The sequence below is a fragment of the Urocampus carinirostris genome, chromosome 6, assembly GCF_059441175.1.
Source record: "Urocampus carinirostris isolate Australia breed hairy pipefish chromosome 6, RoL_Ucar_1.0, whole genome shotgun sequence".
NCBI classification, from domain to species: domain Eukaryota; kingdom Metazoa; phylum Chordata; class Actinopteri; order Syngnathiformes; family Syngnathidae; genus Urocampus; species Urocampus carinirostris.
In genome coordinates this window covers 6,237,959-6,259,029 of record NC_142354.1, presented here as the reverse complement: position 1 = coordinate 6,259,029, position 21,071 = coordinate 6,237,959, and the positions used below count along the sequence as shown (strand labels likewise).

Genomic DNA, 21,071 nt, shown 5'->3' with positions numbered 1-21,071 from the left:
GCCATATGTTCTACAGCTGATTCAACCGGCAAGACTTTTGTAAGGGCTATTTAGACACTATGTCAACCGTTATCCAGGTGAATATACAACCTTTCTCTGGGTTTTCCTTGTCTGCATATGTGCCCTATGCTCTCATTTCACAATCCTGTGCCTTGCATTTTGTGAGGTACAACCTTTTTCTTTTACATATGCACTTGTTGTAAAAAAAAAATACAAAGTACGGCAGCTGAGTGATTAGCGCTTCCGCTGCACAGTTTTGAGGTCATGGGTTGCAATCCAGCAATCCAGCAAGCAGCCTTCCTGTGCGGCGTTTGCATGTTCTCCCTGTGCTTGCGCTGGTTTCCTCCCACAATGCAAAGACATGCATGACAGGTTAATTGGCCGGTCCAAATTGTCCCTAGCTGTGAATGACCGAGTGAATTTTCTGTCTCTGTGTGCCCTGTGACTGGCTGGCAACCAGTTCAGGGTGTCCCCTACCCACTGCCCGACGATACCTGGGATGGGCTCCAGCACCCCCGCGACCCTACTGAGGATAAGCGGTGCAAATAATGGATGGATGGATGTTTGATTATAGTAGTACATCCTGTTTTGATATTGATAACAATAACAATAATAATAATAATAATACGGCGGCTCTGTGGTTAGTGCGCAGCCCCACGGTGCAGAGGTTCAGGGTTCAGCTACCGCAACCTCCCCGTGTGGAGTTTGCATGTTTCTTCCGGGCACTCCGGTTTCCTCCTATATTCCAAAAACATGCATGTCAGGTTAATTGGCTGGTTGAAATTTTCCCTAGGTGTGAATGAGCGAGTGAATGTTGTCTGTCTATGTGTGCTCTGTGAAAAAATGTATGCATGACGAATACAACATTAGAATGTTGTAAAAAACATACGAGGGATACTCGATGAGAGTACACTGAGGAAAAGAGTAGCACCAAGGTAATTGATATGCTTGTGCTTGTTAAAAATGCGACATTGTCGTCCTGGATCCGTGAATTTTTTCATTAACCAATAAGCACGATTAATTTTCGAGCTTTGTGGACATAGCTTGCTTTTTAACAACAGATTTATTGTGAATTTTTGCATGAATTTAACTGACAAATGGGCTGCATATATATTGGGAAGAGATGGGTAGAGTAGCCAAAAAATGTACTCAATGAATAGTACATTTGGACGGCACGGCGGGTGAGTGGTTAGCGCAGCAGTGGCACAGTTCTGAGGTGGGATCAAATCCAGCGACTAGTCTTCCTGTGCAGAGTTTGCATGTTCTCCCCATGCTTGTGTGAGTTTACTCCGAGCACTCCGGTTTCCTCCCACATTCCAAAAACATGCACGTCAGGTTAATTGGCTGGTCCAAATCGTCCCTAGGTGTGAATGAGCGAGTGAGTTGTCAGTCGCAGTGTACCCTGTGACTGGCTGGCTACCAGTTCAGGGTGTCCCCTGCCAACCGCCCGAAGATAGCTGCGATGGGCTCCGGTACCGCCAGGACCCTACTGAGGATAAGCGTAATAATAATAAAAATAATAATAATAAAGTGATTGAATAAACAATGCTGAGATACTCAAAAATAAATGATAAAAAAATGAATCAGCTTTCTACTTTAAATATTTCAGGTTAAACTACACTATAATTGCAACAGTTTCAATTCTACGAGCAAATGCCTTGGCCATGACGCTGTAACGGCATCTGCTATCTGATTGGTTGCTTCCTCAGTCCGTCGAGAGAGGTTAGCTTGGAATCGACCGATTAAAGTAGATTAGAGGTGGAGGGAGAAAAGGAATGTGTGTGCTGGCATCGCAGTACATCACATCACAGCGCAGCGCAACACAGTCATGAGTCCCAAATCTCCAAAATCCTTCAGCAGCATCCTCTACCGCATCCTCTTCCTTCGAGCTCTTTTTGTTTTGCAGCCATCATTGTCGTCAGCATCGTCTTTTTACCGTGGCCCACATTCTGGCGACAGGTAGGTGAGCACACGCAACACTTCTCTTGACACTAATCTCATCTTTGAGCTTTGACACCGCAAGGAGCAAAAAACATAGTCCTTCATTTAGCAGCATCTTTCAGGCTCTTTTCGTAATGAGCGTGTGTTAAAAAAAATCATTACACCCCCAAATTGTATTCACTAATAAAAACACAATCCACATTTACGTCGTATAATTGTATTTTTTCCTTGATTCAGTAGGTTATTTAAGATAATATTTTATTATCTGGTTTACCTAAACCTTGTATATGATGACAAACAATTATTCCAAAAATGGACTGACTCGCGATTACAGAAGCATTTTCATCTGATGAAATTCTTAAAACGAATCACGCCTAACAGTGTCTACATTGGGGGTCTTCAACATGGTGCCCGTGGGCACCAGGGTGCACCTAAGGACAGTTGAGGTGCCGGCGAACCTGTACTGAAAATAGCTCACCAGTTCTGGGTCATTGTAGTTTTCAAGTGAAATTACTTTGTTAGATAGATAGATTAATTCAACCTCTATCTATCCCTCTCTCCCTCTCTCCCTCCCTCCCTCTCTCTCTATCCATCTAAAAAGTAGCAAAACACACACACAACTTACTCTACTTACAATAAATAAAGACAAAGTAACAACCTGGTAATAACATGAGAAGTTGTTATCTTGCATATAAAACTGGGTCCTCTTTGCGGTATTTAGTAACAAATAGTAGCTCTTAGCTTAAAAAGGTTGGAGACCAATGCTGTATATTTTGTTTTTTCTCACGTTGATATATTATTTTCATCGTAACATGCAGTACATCACAAGCATAAGGAACATAGTGAGTAAATGAAAGAACACAGGCACAGTTCTAGTTAAGGCCCAGAGTGGCAGGCCAAGAAAAATCTCAGATAAGCGGATGCGAAGGATGGTGAGAACAGTCAAACTCAACCTACAGACCAGCTCACATACGCATTTACAATATAAATATCCTTTACCATAATGTAGTTTTAGAGTTAGGGTTAGTAACATTATATTATTACAACATATTTGATTTAGATATATTCATGGAACGATTTAGATGATTAAAATTGTCCCCAATTTACATAAATACAAAAATCACATAAGATATGTAGTTTAGATGAATATACTATATTGGAGTAATACTGTATATCAAGAGTTTCTTTCAGTATTACCTGTTGTAAGAGTCACTAGCAATACTACTATATGTTTGAAATGTCAACTTTGTGATACTTTATGGGGTAAGTCTCTGTTTTTCTGTTATGATTTTTAATATGTCTTCCCTGCAAGGGAAAAAATGAATTGGGTAGGCACTTTAAACCTTCGTCTTCAGCCTACTCCATTTGGGCACATGTTAATGAATTGTGTTATTGTATTGTCCAGCTATTGTTCATTAATTATCTAATTATCAAAATGTTAAAGGTTTTCAATGCTGTAACCAATATTTAACAAAACCATGTACCCAGTGCGGCGTTCACCTTAACGCAGCTGTTAGTGGAAGACGATTCCAAATCTGCTCTTGGCTCAGAGCCTCCTGCCTGCCCGTGTACATTTGTGTTGTTTGTATGATTATATAATCCAAGCAATCCCCCCCAATCCATAGTGAATTGACCCATTACTCCACAGGAGTCAGACTGTTTTATGGGTTGCAGATTGAATGAGGCTGGATTTTAGCTACAATCAATTGCTACTGCAACTATCTTTTTAATTAGATTTTTAATAATCTTTTAATATGCTATTATTTCTTCCTACAGGTTTGCTGCATTGCCATTCCATGGTGAGTATTGATAAAGGAATGGATAAAGAAATTAGGCGCATTACTGAAAACTAGTTAGTCAGTTATAGTTACTAGTTACTTCATTTAAAAAGTAACTCTGATACCCCACAGATTACTGACACCAAAAAGCGCATTACTCTGAAAGTAACTGGTTATAAATTACCGTATATACTGGCATAGAAGCCAATATCCTAAAACGGCTTTTAAATTACCCACATAATAAAATAAATAGAAGAAAATGTGTACACCAAACTGTGGAAGCAGTGAATCCTTCATTTTTCTTCGCTTTTGTATTTTTGAGAGCCAAGACACTCCATATCAATTTTGTCTCTGTATCAGAAAACCAGAACAGACCAGTGAACCCCAGAGCATTTGTTTTAGTCTTTTATTAAGGAAGCGTTCAGGGCTTGCTGGAGATTTGATGGCCGTCAGACGTCAGCAGCGGCGCCGGGGAGATAACTTCGGAACGAGTCGTCAATCGTAGTGCGGAAATCAGGCAGGTCGTGTTTACCGGGGCTGGAGAAGAGATCAAAACGTGGGACGGAAACAGGTCGGATCGGAGGCAGGGAGAATCGGGTAAGCAGAGTTCTAAACGAACGGGATATCGGGAGAAACACACAGAGTTACAAGAATGTACGCTCTGATACTCTTGCGCTTAAGAGAGGAGTGCCAGCCAACCAGAAGGCGCCCACCCAGGCGCCACAGGATTGCTCCAGGTGATCTGAGTTAATAATCATGACACTCTGGTTCTCAAACCACTCCTCTATTTCTGGGTACAGTCCAATCTTTTTTTCTCCAGGTATGGTATATTGCAAAAATGATTTTACAAATGAAAAGACAAAAATTCAGCTCACAATTATAATATATTCTTATTCTACATTTGCCCCATTTATTTTCCGTTTGTTTGTTGTTCTGCATAAGCCATGCCCACTTTCTCACGCACTTCCTACAATTTGCTGCTGGTGACACACAACCGAATATGTGCATAAAAGCTGTTTGGACATTTGAGTTGGCCATGGTCCAAAACATTTTATGTGTGTTTTTTGGCTATTTTTTCCCTTCTATTTTCTTTGTTATTGTATGTGTTTGTCTTGCTGTCGGTCACACCTCTTGAGGGATATGACCAAGGAAGGAAGGAAGGAAGGAAGGTAGGAAGGTAGGTAGGTAGGTAGGTAGGTAGGTAGGTAGGTAGATGTAAATTCAGCTTGGATGCAAGTATATACGGAAGGAAGAATATCACCATGAGGAAAGATTCAGCAACCTCATACTCTGTGGTCGAGACAGCACCAACATAAATGTATTCAGTTTTTACTTTCTATGTAAATACAAACATGCCCAACCTTTAATATAGGATTAAAGGCAGTTTAAGGGTTGTGTGTAATACCAGAATTGCAAGAATTTTCAACAATCAGAAGTCGTTGTAATCTCTTGATATATAAAAATATTCATACATAGTGAGTACCAAAAGAATGTAGTAACACACCAAGTCAAGTCAAGTCCTGTTTATTTGTATGGCCCTTAATCACAAAGAGTTTCAAAGGGCTGCACAAACCACAGATTATTGCAAACCACAGACTATTTTTACACCATCCCCTGATCTAAAACCTACACGAGGGCCAGGAAAAACTCACAAACCTCAACGTGAAGAAAATGAAGGGCCTGAATGGAGAACACTCTCGAACCTGCGGATCTCTTCTTGGCTCTTGGGATAACTAGTAGACCAGCATTTTCAGAGCGAAGGCTCCGGACCGGAATATAGGGGGAAATTAAATTTGAAAGATATGACGGAGCGAGTCCATGCATGATTTTTTTATACTACCAACAGAACCTTGCATATAGTAAGGACAATTTAATTTAAAAAAAAATATATTAACGGGTTACAGTACAGTACTTGTGACCAAGAAAACTAATTATGTCCCTTTGTATCACGTTAGTCCCAAAATTAATTTATTGTTATTACTATTAGCAGTAGTATTAGTAGTAGTAGTCATATTTATTTATTTTTATGTATCGCTTCAATTCATGTTTAAACTTCTTAGTTTTAAAGCATTTGTGTTATTCTAGTTTTTAACCTAATTTTTTTTCTAATAGGTGGAGTTGAAGTCGGATTAGTGGCCGTTGACGGACAAATGATGAAAGAAGAGACTTTAAGACAGCATGACATCAGGAGTGGAAGGAGGTTATTGCAGATGGCAGGAGCTCCTCTTCCATTTCCTCCTCTTAAGGTGGCATGTATAAAAATGTACACATAAATTATTAAGCAAAAGCACCTTATATATATACATATATATATATATATTATATATATATATATTAGTAGAAGCTCTGATGTAGATCAAGATAATATATTTCTGTCTAATGCAAGTAAAAACTCCCTGTACTCACATGGACTGGAACAGTAAAGCCTTGGTGAGGCTAAGCCTTTGAATTTCAAATTGCGTCCTACTAATTTTGCTTACCTGTCCGTTGAATTCACTGTGTTATAAGCCAATTTTTGGCTGGGTTTTTACTTTCTGGACCTGGATTTTCCACCACTGCCAATTTGACATCAAAGTTAAAAACAAAGGTGCATTTACATAGGAACATAAAAATCTTGGCCAAAGGGGGAAAAACAATAGACATGTGCAAATCAATTATTTCTTAATCTACAATAAAGGGCTTTTTAATGCAGAGTTATGAGTTTGTCCTGGACCAACACTGTCGGAGCCTATGTTTAAAGTGACAATGTATAATATTAAACCAGTAGATGACGCTGTGCTGTGTAGTGCAACCAAAACAGAGTGCTAAAAAGCACAAGAAAGAATACAAACTATGCAGACTCAATGAGAAAACTTCACCATTTTTGTTGTTTTGCTTAGCCTTCCATGATTTTCTTTGTGGTACCTGTAGCAGTCAGACACTTATAGTCGTATAGTTGTATGCAAAGGTTTGGGCAACCCTTGTTATGTCCAAATAACTCAATTTTAGTTTCATCAGCCCACAGCACCTTATTCCAAAATGAAGCTGGCTTGTCTGAATGTGCTTTAACATACATCAAGCGACTCTGTTTGTGGCATTCCCGCAGAAAAGGCTTCTGCCGCGTTTCTCTCCCATACAGCTCTCCTTGTGCAAAGTGCACTGAATAGTTGAACGATGCGCAGGGACACCATCTGCAGCAAGATCATGTTGTAGGTCTTTGGAGCTGGTCTGTGGGTTGAGTTTGACTGTTATCACCATCCTTCGCCTCCTCTTATCTGAGATTTTTCTTGGCCTGCCACTCTGAGCCTTAACTAGAACTGTGCCTGTGTTCTTCCATTTATTCAGTATGTTCCTCATAGTGGAAACTGACAGCTGAAATCCCTGGGCTAGCTTTTTGTATCCTTCCCCTAAACCATGATGTTGAACAATCTTTGTTTTCAAGTCATTTAACAGTTGTTCTGAGGCTTCCATGTTGCCATTCTTCAGAGAAGATGCAGAGAGGAGAACAACTTGCAACTGGCCCCCTTAAATACCCTTTCTCATGATTGGCTTCACATGTGTATGTAGGTCAAGGGTCAATGAGCTTACCAAACAAATTTTGTGTTCCAATAATTAGTGCTAAAGTTATTCAAATAAATAAAAAACAAGGGTGCCCAAATCTATGCACCTGCCTACTTTTGTTCAAGTAATTATTGCACACTTTCTGTAAATCCTATGAACTTCATTTTACTTCTCAGATATCACTGTGTTTGTCTGCTATATGATATATTTAACTGAAATTGCTGATCCGAACAACCAATGATTTAAAAAGGAAAATTTTGAAAATGACCAGGGGTGCCCAAACCTTTGCATACGGCTGTATGTCATCTCTCGCTAGGTGATGCTTATGTTATGTAAAACAAGCAATAAGAGTACCGGTATTCAAAAATGCAAATTTTATGATAATTTGTGTAGTTTTTTGTATTATTAAAATAAATCATGTTTTTTTTTTTATGAAGTTTTTTTACCACCAGGAGGGGTAAAAATACACACTTTCCCTTTATGATTTTTGCTTTGTTTTAGCCATGGTTTCCTTCCAACCAATCAAATAGCGCACGCACATCACTGGTAGCTGGCCAGCGAAATAGCATTCTTGATCGGTGGGCTAGTTACTGTCACAAGCCAGGAACGGAGACAGGACCCAATAGAGTTCGTTTTACTCAGTTTTTATTAAGAAAGAGAGCAGTGCTTGCATCCACGATCCAATGATCATCGGTCACGGGTAGCAGATAGCAGGAACGCGGAAGTGGCACTTCAGTATCGAGTGAAGGTAGCCGTTGACAGTGAGAAACAGGTCGATGGCCAGGACGGGGGAGCAAAACAGAAACGGGTCCAGAAAAGAGGTCGGCAACAGGTATCAGGCAGAAAAGAGCCGCAGGTGCCTCGAATCAGTAATCATGACAGTTACATGCTTGTTTGACTATGTAGTCAAATCAATTATAAATACGAACTGAATACTATATTATTCTATATATTAATTTATGTATAATAATATCCCTATCAGGAAAACTATAGTAAAAAAGGAAAATATTCTTTAAAATAAGCACAAATTTCAATCAATATTTTTGCTGTTGTGCTGGAATATCCTGTAGCTACAAGCAAGTCCTGTGATTTAATATTCAAGCAACCTTAAAGATGTATTTTCGTTTTTTCCCAAAGAACTCGGTGTATCTGATCCGAGACCATGGCTCCTTTCTTTTTGTGTGCAAATTTGTGCTCTTCAGTATGAAACATAATACATTAGCCGTATTTTCAAATCCTAACCCATTCAAGTAGTCAGGAAACCAGAAGAGGTGAATTGTAGACACAGCAGTGTGATACCTGACTCCATATTCATAAACTCAGTATTATTAAAATAAACAGAAAACTGTTTGGGGGGACTGAGGTGGTGGAGTAAAGTATGTGATCTTCCCCTGGTGTCTTTATCCAGATGCAAAGTTTTTTCAAGTTTAGTCCCTATCTTCAGAAACTAAAATGGTAAATGGTCTGCATTTATATAGCGCTTTTCAAGTCAATGAAGACTTCCCAAAGCGCTTTACAATGTGCCTCACACTTACACACACACTCACACACCAATAGCGGCCGTGCAGTCATGCGCCTTATTGGGGGCATTAGGGATACAGTGTCTTGCCCAAGGACACTTCGACATATAACACGGAGGAGCCAGGAATCGAACCTGCGATCTCTTGAACCCAAGACGCAACAAATCTCTTCCCTCTATTAAACACATCTCTCATTGTATGTCATGGAATGTATTTTGGTCGCTTAGTAGTTGAAACCAAGATGACTAACCTCTGACCTTTGTATTAAGTTGCAAAAAACATATTGTTTCAAAAATGCCTGCTTCCCATTCATCAAAAATTTACCTTTAAGTATCCTTCCATACCTGTCCCATGTGTATCAGGTGTTGTCCAATGGGAGGCCATGTGTGATGTTCCAGGCCAGGAGGTTGTATCTGCGTTACGAGAGGCAGAAGCAAGTGGACCTAACTGAGCGAGCCTTCTCCCCGCAAAAGTCTGTGGACACTAGCCAGTCGGTGTGCCGCCAGGAAAGAGCCACGTATGGACAACTCTGTACCTTTACCTTGCTTTGGTACATCTTTAGGTGGTAGCATATTCTGGACCTATTTTGTCTACAATAAACTGACAGAATATGTATTTATCCAAATGTTTACTGATAAGCCTGTAGTTTGGTAGACACTCAATAAAAGGAGAGAAGGATTTTCAACTTGCAAGGGGAACAAGAGAGGACCCAAACCTCCGATAAGAAGTTCCAACCTGTTCTAAAAAGAGCCCTTTTATATTTATAAAATCTCCTAAATTACAAGAGCAGATCCTCCCTTAAGGGCGTGGATATCAAACAACAGCAACCTGATTAGCCGAGAGTGATAATGATGTCAACAGTGCATAATAGTCAAAACAACGAATAATAGTGAGGTCAGAATTATGAAGTGGCATCCTTGGCGATCTCCTTCGCAAGTGTTCAACATCAAAACTGAATAAACTTATTAATAACAAACAGGCCAAATCCATGTTAAAACTTTCTATTGCTTCTGCCTGATTTAAACAGCACTTTGACCTGTGTTTCACCAACAGGCTGGTGATGAGGTTTGGTGACGTGGATGATTTGAGAGGCCTATCCGTCAGGTAAATTATTTATCAATCAAGCAGGAATATGTTAACACTGTTACATTTTTGGGGGTGGACCCAAGTGAAGGGGAAGCAGGAACTGAAGAAGGAGTGCTTAAAATAAGAAAGGTATTTAATACTTAATTGTTTATCATTATCCCCTTCCTATGTCACTGAAACAAAGAAATTGTAAGCAGTTTTCATGGTCTAAAAAAACGAATAACAAACATCAAATTATATACTAAACTTTATACATGTGCAAGGATCCCTTAACCTCCAAGGTTGTTGGAGCACCACTTCTTGTGGTGTGTCTTGGGTTAGTGCATATAAGACAGATAGTACTGGTTTCCATGGCTACTGGTAGCAGAAGAAGCATCCTGAATAGACTAAGATACAGCACCTTCACCATCACCATTGTCGTTAATACACTTAAAGTTCCAGTGACCGCAGGATTAAATAATAATATGTTTTCTGGAGATCACTTGGTTATCACAGTAATGGGGGCCAGAAGCACGAGCGAAAAGGGAAAATCCGCTAAGTAGCGACGCACCTTCATAAAAGCCACCAAAGGGCAAACTTACCTCGAAAGTATGTCATTACCAACTAAGAGTATATGTCTGTTAACAAAATTACAACTATGGATCAATAAATAATTCAACACATGATTGTAGTCAAATGAATGCTTTTATTGTCGTTATACAAAATTAAAATTAAATTGGAGCACATTTGTCAAAAGCACAAGCCCCTTCAGGTATGAGTGAAAAACCCTCCCTTACTTCAACATGTCCCATCCACCGCTGTGTGGTCTGGGCTTTGTCACCCCCTGACACCCACGTGGAAATCGGAACACTTAAGACTCTCGCCACACTGTCATGGACGTTGAAACCCCTTTGCTTGTGTGGGTACAGAGCAGATTGGCTGGATAGTTGCGAGCTAGCATCGGTTGTTAGCGTAGCTAAGCACTAGGCCGGACTTAATGCCAGGCTATTGCTTGCCTTCCAAAGCTGCCTCAATTGATTCCCAACCGCAATAACAATCCACGCATCACCTGTTGGTGATTAGCATTTCTTTGCCTTTTTTTTGACTTACCTTAGAGTCCGATTTAACTGCATATAACAAGCCGCTAATAGCTAGTGGCTGCTTTCCTACCCAGTTTGTTTTGATTCAGAGATGTTTGTTTAACTGACAGCATACAGCAGCCTATCACAGTGACGAACACATTCAAACCCACCCAATACAGAGTGCCCTCCCTTATCTCTCCCTCGCTGTGTACTGTCTATCAGAAACACAATGCATGATACATATCAATGACAAAAAGACAGTTTAATTTAATTAAAAATCCATAAAGATGTTAACCAGCGATGTAGCGAGGGGTCTCTGTACTTTGTCTTCCACTCTGAGTTCATCAAAGGTAAAATAAACAGTACAGTAACTATGAGAGTGTTCTTTTTGTTCTTCCCCAGACTGCAGCTGTCCAATACCTTTTACGAAGCTTCGGGCCAGTGGTGGTTCTCTTTGGACAGCGTCTCAGTGCAATACAACACTTCACAGGAAGCCGTGTTCAATGCCAGCGATGTATATGCACCCTCTTCGTCCTCCTACCACTGCTCGCACGTCAGCAGCCTAGAACGTCACAGCGCCCTCTTGAGGCCCGGAAGTGACAACGCACGTCGCTGGACGCTCACATTTACTGATTTCCAGGTAACGTTTTCACAGGTTGTACGTTAAAACTTTAGTAGACACTAAAATTAATGCGAGAAGATGCCTGAAGTCCAGTGTCAAGTACCCACAGTCAGTGATGGTCTGGGGCGTCATGTCAGTTGCTGGTGTTGGGTCAATGCAGATTGCTATCAGGAGATTTTGGAGAACTTCATTCTTCCATCTGCCGAAAAGCTTTATGGGGATGAAGATTTTATTTTTTTTAGCACGACCTGGCACCTGCTCACAGAGTCAAAACCACTGGTAAATGGTTTACAGACCATGGTGTTACTGTGCTCAAATGGTCTTGCAACTTTCCTGACCTGAACCCCATAGAGAATCTGTAGGGAAAATGTGAAGAGGAAGTTGAGAGAAGCCCGACCCAACTCTCTGGATGAGCTTAAGGCCCCTATCGAAGCATCCTGGGGCTCCATAACACCTCAGTAGTGCTACAGGCTGATTGCCTCCATGCTGCATTGAAGCAGTAGTATCAAAAAGTATTGCCAACCCAGTATTGAGGGAATAACTAAACAAAATTATTCGAAGGTTACATTTTCTTAAACAAAAAACACTTTTTTTAATTGGTCGGATGAAATATGCTGATTATTTGAGATGGGGATTTTTGGTTTTTCCTTCATATTTTCGTCAAAATCATCAAGATTAAAACAATAAAAGGCTTGCACTATTTCAGTTTTGTGTAATAATTTTAAAATATATGCAAGTCTAATGTTTATCAGTATATTACACAAAATAATGAACTTTATCATAATATGCTATTTTTTTAGGAGGACCTGTATAATTTTATATATTAGGTACTACCTTTCCAAAAACCTTTTTGTAAAACGAGACTTTTTAAAACATTCAATTACTTTCTAACTAGACTGTCCTATGATTATTGCTATCAAGCAAGTACTTGGATCGGATTGATACTTCGCTCCTCCACCAATTTCCTCAAAGCAATGTATCTTTAAGTCTCACTCAACGCTCTCAGCCATTCTCTGACTTTATGCCTGAGTGAGCTTTTAGAACCTCTCTCTACTAGTCCTGCTGGTCCACCCGCATGCCAGGCAGAAGAAAGGGCAAAATCTATGCGTCAGCCCCAACAAGAATTTGATAGAGGAAAACAGGAAACTCAGCCAATGTGGCTTATTATTTTCAAAAGAAAAGGATAATATCAGGTGTCATTTGTGTGGTAAAGTGGTCTGCTACCGTGGCCACAAATTTGAAGAAAGCTCAGGCTTTAGTAAGCAACGAGCTGTAAACGAAGATGTAAACATGTTACTGCTCCTGAACGAAAACCTGTCATCCCGTTTTCACTATGGCAACAGAGCCAATGAAAGACAATTAACACTTTATTTTTATTACTGACTTTATTTTCAAAATATTGTACATTAAGTTATTGTAGTTATCTATTTGACATTGTTGTACAGTACAGTAATCCCTCGGTTATCGCGGTTAATGGGGACCAAAACCACCCGCGAAAAAGTGAAAATCCGCCAAGTAGCAACGCCCCTTCAAAAAAGCTTAAAAAAAAAAGTTTTTTTTAATTTTTTTTTTTTCATTTTATTTTATTATTATTATTTTTTAGACCCGCGAAGCTCTGAACCCGCAAACGTGGAACCGCAAAGTAGCGAGGTCCCACTGTATTTGTATTGTTACATTGCTGCTTTGTTTAGTTTGACTCTCATGGGTTTTGTTTTGAAACAGTTGTAATAGAAATATTTATTTCTTTACACCGTTAAAGTTTGCAATGTAGTTATTTGATTAAAAAAAAGAAACATTTAGCTCCAGAAATCCTTGTGCTTTGTTGATTGTAATCACAAACTAACTCAAGCGGAGGAGGGTTACTTATTCAATGGTCATGACATTTCCAAGCAAAAAGTATCGGATCTGTATCGATTGATACTTAATGTATTTACTTGGTACGAATAAATACTAAAAATCCTAGTATCGGCCACACCTAATTTTGATTCAGAGGTTAATTTGTAAATAAACGTTGAAACCTGTAATGTACTTTTTTGTTGACAATGTCTCTTTTCTGCTGTTTCTCAGATCCAGGCCTTCAATGTGACATCAGGCAAGTTTTCGCCAGTAAGCGACTGTACCACATTCCTCACGCCGGCCATCCTAATGGGTTTGGTGACCTCACTCATCCTGCTGCTGGTTTTGGCGTACGCACTGCATCTTCTCGTCCATCTTAACCGCATTGAGAATGACCGCGAGCGCAAGGCACACGGGGACTTCCTTGGGAACGCAGAACAGATGGAACACTGTTATGGTGAAAATGTGGCTGATAAAGATGCTTCCTAGTGGGGTGTAAACTTTTTTTGAAACATTTTTTGCCATCTATTATTGAATAGCTATTGATTTGTCTTTCTATGAAATGAAATAAAATCTTTTTATCAACGGCGTAGCTGTTTTCTGCACAAACCTAGAGGCTGAAATTTGAATTAACTTTCTAATGAAATCATTTAAAAAACCCCGGGGAGATCTTAGGTTCAGAGCTTTGGCAGAGCTGGGCATCCAGAGTGTCTGGTTGGTTAAAATAAATAAAATAAAAAATATATATATATCATTTAAATAAGTAATACGGTGTAAAAAAGTATCAAATTAAATTATAAATGACAATCTATTCATTTATTTATTAAGAATATTTGATAGCTTGAATAAGTACTTATGAATTTTGAGTCTTTCTTTGCCCGTCCGGAGGTTTAAGATCAGGGGATGGTGTAATAGTAATCTGTACAGCCCTTTGAGACATCTTGTGTTTATGGGCTTTACAAATAAACATGACTTGACTAATACATACTACAATAATAAATAATCTACCTCTGTGTTCTCAAACACAAGGGATTTTATTCATAAACAAAAAAGAGAAAAAAATCAGTATTGGAAAGATCTGTATCAATTCCTAACATTTTTGTTTGAATGATAAATGGCTAATAGATAATGTCACAACCAGTACGGGAGGAGGACCCAGAAGCATAACATTTCTCACACAAGCTTTATTTTACGGGAATGGGGCAGTCATGCACGTTAAGACAAATGCCAGTGATTCGGCGATCGCTGGGCGAAAGAAGTTAGGCAGAATTCTGGCATGGAACAACAGGAAGCCAGAGGCAGACTAGATAGATACCAGTTACACAAGCAGATACCGGACAGATGAGGTCGATACCGGACAGAACGGGACAGACAGGATTGATATCAGATACAAGAGTCTGGAGACAGATATCAGACAGGGTGAGACAGACGGGGTCGATACCAGACACTGGAGACTGGACACCGATATCAAACAGAACAAGATAGACGGGAACGAAACCTGATATTGGAGATTGTAGCAAGGTATCAGACAGGACGAGACAGACAGGATCGATACCAAACACTGGAGACTGGAGTCAGATATCAAATAGGGTGAGATAGACGGGATCGATACCGGACAAGATACACAAGCAGGATACCGGACAGAGTCAAAACACACGTCTTGCAGGTGCAGAGGTTCGTTGACAGACTGACAAAGGGTGAGTGAGAGCACTGAGCTTAAATAGGAGAGGAACCAATCCATCAATGAGCCGCAGGTGGTGCAACATGGGCGGGGCCAATTGTGTGCAATGGGCAACCGTGACAGATAATCCCTCAAAATGTAATGATAATGTACAATAGAATAATATAAAAAAGAATAGTCTTTATTGTCATTGATATCAACGTTGTAAAACATTCTTTGCAACAAGATTAGACATGACACTCCAGGGTAGAACATGTAATCAAGACTTTGAGAAAAAAAATGTAAAACTAAAAGACTATCAGTATAAATAGTCGAAAGAAAATTGATTACAATGTAGTTCTTAGAAAACTGGCTTAAGTTATAATAATATAATAATGAAATGAAAAAGAATAGTGAATTGTAACTATTTAATGTGGTCAACTAATAAAGAAAAAAATACATAATTCTCAGAATACATCTTAAATTGTATTCCTGATTAGATGTTTTAAGAGCTGCGCTAGAAATCAAATGGACTGAACCATTTAGAGGCAGTGGGTTATTTCCGATGCTGCGCTGTTCACATTTTGGTTTTGTTTGACTTTTTTTTATTGTAGCGTTCATCATAATGAATTCTATCCAGTCCTTTATAAAGGAAGAGAGAGTTCTAAAAATGCTATTATTTTGGGGGGTGCTTGAGCACCCTTAAAAAAGGGCTGGTTACACCCATGCACAAACCTATGTTTTGTTGTGCCCCAGAGTTACTAAGGGGGTATTGCACCAAAGTAGAATAAAGAAATCCAGGCTAACCGAATAAGCACAACATAGCTTTCACAGCATCCTCAAATAGACCATCGCTGTATTTTCTGCGGGTGAGGATTCTCATGCCAACAATCACTGCCTGAAAGGCAACTGCGCCCGTTCATGCAAACAGCAATGATTTGAATTCAAACGTACTGCCTCAAACCCCAGTTTACGTTCGGTATGACCGTAGCAGTGTCAATAGACCAGTAATAAGCTAAAAAAAATAAAAATGAATTCTTTTTTTTTTCTTTCTGTGCGGCCTGGTACCACTCTGCAGTCCGGGACCACTTGGTTATATTATTTAAAAAAGAATGACACCTCTTTAATCAGATGTGGGTAGAGGAGCCAAACATTTTACTCAAGTAAAAATACTATTACTTCAGAATAATCTGATTCAAGTAAAAAAAGTAGTCATCCAAATAATTACTTAAGTAAAATAAGTACTTGGTGAAAAAACTTTTTAAAAACTTCAACATCTTATTTATTGATTTATTTCAAACAACCATTCAAATCAGCTCATCAAAATCCATCTAAAACAACAATAAATTTAATATTAGAATGAAAGATCAGAGTAAATTCAAGTACTTTAATAAAAAAAAAAATTATAATAACATTAATCAAAGAAATAATTTAAGCACACGTACTTTGTTAACAGGCTCTGCAAGCAGAACAACAAGCTATCCCAGGGGCTGGCACCCCAAAATGTTGAAAGAGCCATATTGCACCAAAAAAAAGAAATTTGTCAGAAGCCACAAAAATTAAAAGCCTTATTCTAGCCACCTGCTGTATGAAACATATTAGCTTATTGTCAAACTGACTAAGTTGGATGCGGCATATCCTGTGGAGAATGACATGACTACTATTGATACTGCCTCGAGTTTATTAAGTACTAATGTTTTCATAAAATTGAATAAAAACAATTAAGAAATTCATTTTTATGTCATTTTTTGTATGACGATTGAAAAAACAACAACAACAAAGGTGCATAATGTGCACCTTATCTGGCCTACAAAAAGAGTGCAATAAAAAGTAGCATGCATTATAAAAACAAAATAACATTAATGCAGTTGAAGTTTGATTTCTGTGATGCAATTTTTCTCTTTTTACCTTTAGACTCCATGGCTAATCACACACCTGCCATTTTGCTTTAAAACAGAAACCTGCTTGGTATGTGACACTGCCCCTTTAAAATGGGGCGGGACTCAGGCCGCACAGTGGCTCTTACCGGAAAGAAAAAAAGCAAGCAAAGGACTCTTGAGAAATGCGGTACCGGTACTTACGTGAAGGGGTTTTAAGTTACTTAGTAACGGCTTCAGTGTAGTTTAATTTATCGGAGTAAGAGTACAGTTTGTTCTTCACAAATCTACTCTAATGAAAGTTAAGAGTATAGTTATTTAAAAACACTTACAGAAGAACAACATTTTACGAAATAGATGGATAATAGGGAATCTTTATTATTTCACTTTTATTTGTCATGATTACTCATTGTACTCACCTGTGCCCGCTCCTTTGGCGCCAGCTGCTGCTAGTTGCCTGATTGATTCCCCTCTTATTTATGTAACCGCGGTGTACTAGTCCCACCAAAGATCCACATTCAGGCTGGACTGGATGATGAGGTTTTTATTACAGTTACTGCAGATGAAATGAGTCACAACATTAGCTTTTCTGCTGGCTTTGATCTCTTTGATCTCGTTAGGAGCTCTCCCTGTAGACTGCCCGACAACGCATATCAAAGAGCTTTCTTTTCACTTTACATAAAATACATTTTAGAATATCACAATACATTTTAACATCCATTTTAATAAGATACTTTTAACAAGAGATCGTATAGTGGATTTTTTAACGTTTACAATGAATTCAACATAATTTTCTTTACTCTGAATTTTAACCAGCATCATCCTTTTTAATATATGTGAGAAAATAGAAATAGGAACAATAATGAGTACAAAAACGGGTACAATTTACCTGCAGATGAAATGAGTCACAACTTTAGCTTTTCTGCTGGCTTTGATCTATTTGATCTCTACAAGGGGAATTAATATTTTAGTAAAACAGAATCAAAACGAAAATAAATTCAAACAGCTTGACAACATCAATCACATTACTGTGCATCTTGAGAGATTTGTCAGCTGTGGTTATAATGTTTAAAATTAACTTCTTTTGTGGAGCACCAAAAGATGTGTCTTACCGTTAGCAGCTCTCTCTGTAGACTGCCAACAAACGCCGCCACCCGGTCACATGTTAGAAGCCAAAACCAAACCCCATCCGATACCAGCAGGTGGCACTGTTGGACTCATCATTGCAGGACACTTACCAAAAACTATACACATATTTCAGCAGGAATTTAAATAAAACAAAAGTTATTATTACACCCGTTATATTTATACCCAGTACTTCAGTCACTCCTTGTCAGTCCGTCAGGAAACCTCTGCATACGCAAGGCAAGCACTTTGACTCTGGCTCCCGTCGGTCCAGTTTTCATCCGTGTACCACTCGTCTGTTCCTGATTCCCCGTTTGTCTCCGGCTATCGACCCGTTTTGTCCGTTTGACCACGCTCTGATCTCCCACTCCGGCTAACGACCCGTTTTTGACCACCGACCACGCTCTGATCGCCCGCTCCGGCTAACGACCCGCTTTTGACCACCAACCATGCTCTGATTGCCCACTCCGACTAGAGACCAGTTTTGCCCATTTGACCACGCTCCAATCTCCCGCCCCGCGAAATCCACTTCCGCATTCTGATCACGCTCCGATCCCGTGAGGGCCTTGCTTCCCTCATCCAGCGAGCACCGGATCGCTGGCGTTTGTTTCCTCAATATCCCAATAAACTTTTGAGTGAAAAGTTACGCGTTTGGGTCTACCATTTGTTCTGGCTCTGACATTATTGTGACATGTTGGTGTTTAGTTGTGAGATTTCTAAGGACGATACATTTGTGTGCTTATTATACATCTACGACCCAAAAAGAGTTGAAACCAAAAAGTGACATCACGTAAAATTCTGACTCTAAAAGACCTACCTGATTATAAGCTGCACACAGTGCATTTGAAAGAAAAAACATTTTGTACACACATAAGCCGCACCTGACTATAAGCCGCAAGTGTACAATTATTCCCAATAGGGTAGTTAGCCCTCCCCTTTTTATTGACACCTTTACCATGTCCAAGGCGCAAAGTTACATTAAACTTGAGTCTTCCTTCTTCGACCCGCTCCCAGGTTCACTTATTAAAGGTCTTTTTGGCGTCCTTGGACCTTCAGTTCTAAATATTATAAACATATCACTCTCCTCAGGTGTGGTTCCAGCAGCTTTTAAGTCCGCCGTTATTAGACCCAACCTTGATCCAGAAATCTTTTGTAACTATAGACCTGTGTCAAACCTACCTTTCCTTTCTAAAGTACTTGAAAAAGTAGTGGCACAGCAGCTGAATAATTTAATATCCGAGAGTAACTTTTTTGAATCTATGCAATCAGGATTCAGGGCTAACCACTCTACTGAGACAGCTCTGATCAAGGTAACAAATGATCTCCCACTGGCAATGGATTCTGGCGCGTCATCACTTTTGCTGCTGCTGGATCTTAGTGCTGCTTTTGACACAGTGCACCACAATTTCCTACTAGAACGGTTGGAAAAATGGATTGGTCTCTCAGGAACCGTCCTCTCATGGTTCAGATCCTACCTCTCAGATAGGACGCACTGTGTTAAATGTGGCGAAATGACATCTGAGCCCTTTAGTGTTACCTGTGGTGTTCCGCAGGGCTCAGTGCTTGGCCCCCTTCTTTTCAGCATTTACATGCTTCCATTAGGTGATATTATTCGCAAGTACAATATCAGTTTCCACTGTTACACAGACGACACTCAACTATATCTTCCGTTGGAGGAATCTGCCACCCTAAACTGTGGAAATTTGGAGGCCTGCCTCATCTTGCGTCTTAACTCTGAAAAGACTGAAATGTTAGTCATTGGCCCATCTAAATGCTGTGACTTATTCTCAAAAACTGCTGTGAACATTGACAAATGTCACATCACACAGAGTGACTCAGTTAAAAATTTAGGTGTCATATTTGACCCTGATCTATCCTTTGAAACGCATGTAAAGAAAATTACTAGAACCGCTTTCTTCCATCTTCGTAACATTGCTAAAATCCGTTCCATATGTCTCAGTCAGATGCGGAAATTATAATTCATGCGTTTGTTACCTCCCGTCTCGATTACTGTAATGCACTACTCTCTGGTCTCCCGAAGTCTAGAATCAAGTCTCTTCAGCTGGTACAAAATGCCGCAGCGAGGCTTTTAACTAGTACAAAAAAGTCCGATCACATCACACCGATTTTGGCTAACCTGCATTGGCTCCCAGTTAGCCTTAGATGTGATTTCAAGGTTCTCTTAGTATTATACAAAATCATACATGGACTTGCTCCCTCTTATCTTTCAGATCTGATTGTCCCCCTATGTCCCGGTCTGAAGCCTACGTTCTGAGAGTGCCGATCTTCTGGTGATCCCAAGAGCAAAGAAGTGTTCTGCTGGTTCGAGAGCATTCTCCATCCGGGCACGGGTGCTGTGGAATGCTCTTCCCCCTGAGATCCGATCTGCAACCTCAGTGGAAATGTTTAAATCTAAGCTTAAAACTCACTTCTACTCTAAAGCATCTGACTAACCTACTCTTCTCGTCGGCTCCAGAGCAGGGGAATGTATAATAATATTCTGAAAAATAGTCTGTGTAATATAGTGTAATAATCTGTGAAGCCCTTTGAGACTCTTCGTGATTTAGGGCTATACAAATAAAAAAGACTTGACTTGACTTGACTTCCTTGACACATATATTCCAAGTGTCTCACTCTTACCTTTACTGCTTAGACGCCCCTTTTACAAAATGGACAAATTACCCACCTCATTGCATAAGCCGATAATAATAAGGTTGACAATAAAGGTTTTCTTTTTGCTTTAATGTAGGCTATTTGTTTCTGAGCCATATATTCCAAGTACAATATATTTTCAAAATACTTTGAACCCACTGTCAATTTTATAAACTATAAAATTAGATTTTCATTCCTGTCAACCTGTACGTTTTTGCCATACAAAGTACGTTTATTATGCATTTTAAGACGTTTACGACGTACAAGAAAATCTGTACAGAAAAACGCAAATTTGCCAATTTTGGGTACCATCCGGTATACACCGACTATCATGAAACGGCAAATCAATCAAGTCAATTGAGTTCGCCGCGGT

General features: G+C 39.5%; 1 protein-coding gene across 1 annotated transcript; it reads left to right on the top strand.

The window, feature by feature from the left end:
- Positions 1–1,720: 1,720 nt before the first annotated feature.
- On the top strand, positions 1,721–13,969 carry atp6ap1la (ATPase H+ transporting accessory protein 1 like a). Its single transcript, XM_088337605.1, has 7 exons — positions 1,721–1,959; positions 3,718–3,740; positions 5,832–5,965; positions 9,142–9,296; positions 9,833–9,883; positions 11,329–11,566; positions 13,616–13,969. Exons 1-7 carry the CDS (start codon positions 1,829–1,831, stop codon positions 13,871–13,873), a joined length of 990 nt encoding a protein of 329 aa, XP_088193731.1. The 5' UTR covers positions 1,721–1,828; the 3' UTR covers positions 13,874–13,969.
- Positions 13,970–21,071: the final 7,102 nt, after the last annotated feature.

Coding starts and splice junctions, on each gene's coding strand:
- atp6ap1la (XM_088337605.1), top strand. CDS start 1,829: ATGAGTCCCAAATCTCCAAAATCCTTCAGCAGCATCCTCTACCGCATC. Junction 9,884..11,328: donor TTGAGAGGCCTATCCGTCAG/GTAAATTATTTA, acceptor GTTCTTCCCCAG/ACTGCAGCTGTCCAATACCT. Junction 11,567..13,615: donor TCACATTTACTGATTTCCAG/GTAACGTTTTCA, acceptor GCTGTTTCTCAG/ATCCAGGCCTTCAATGTGAC.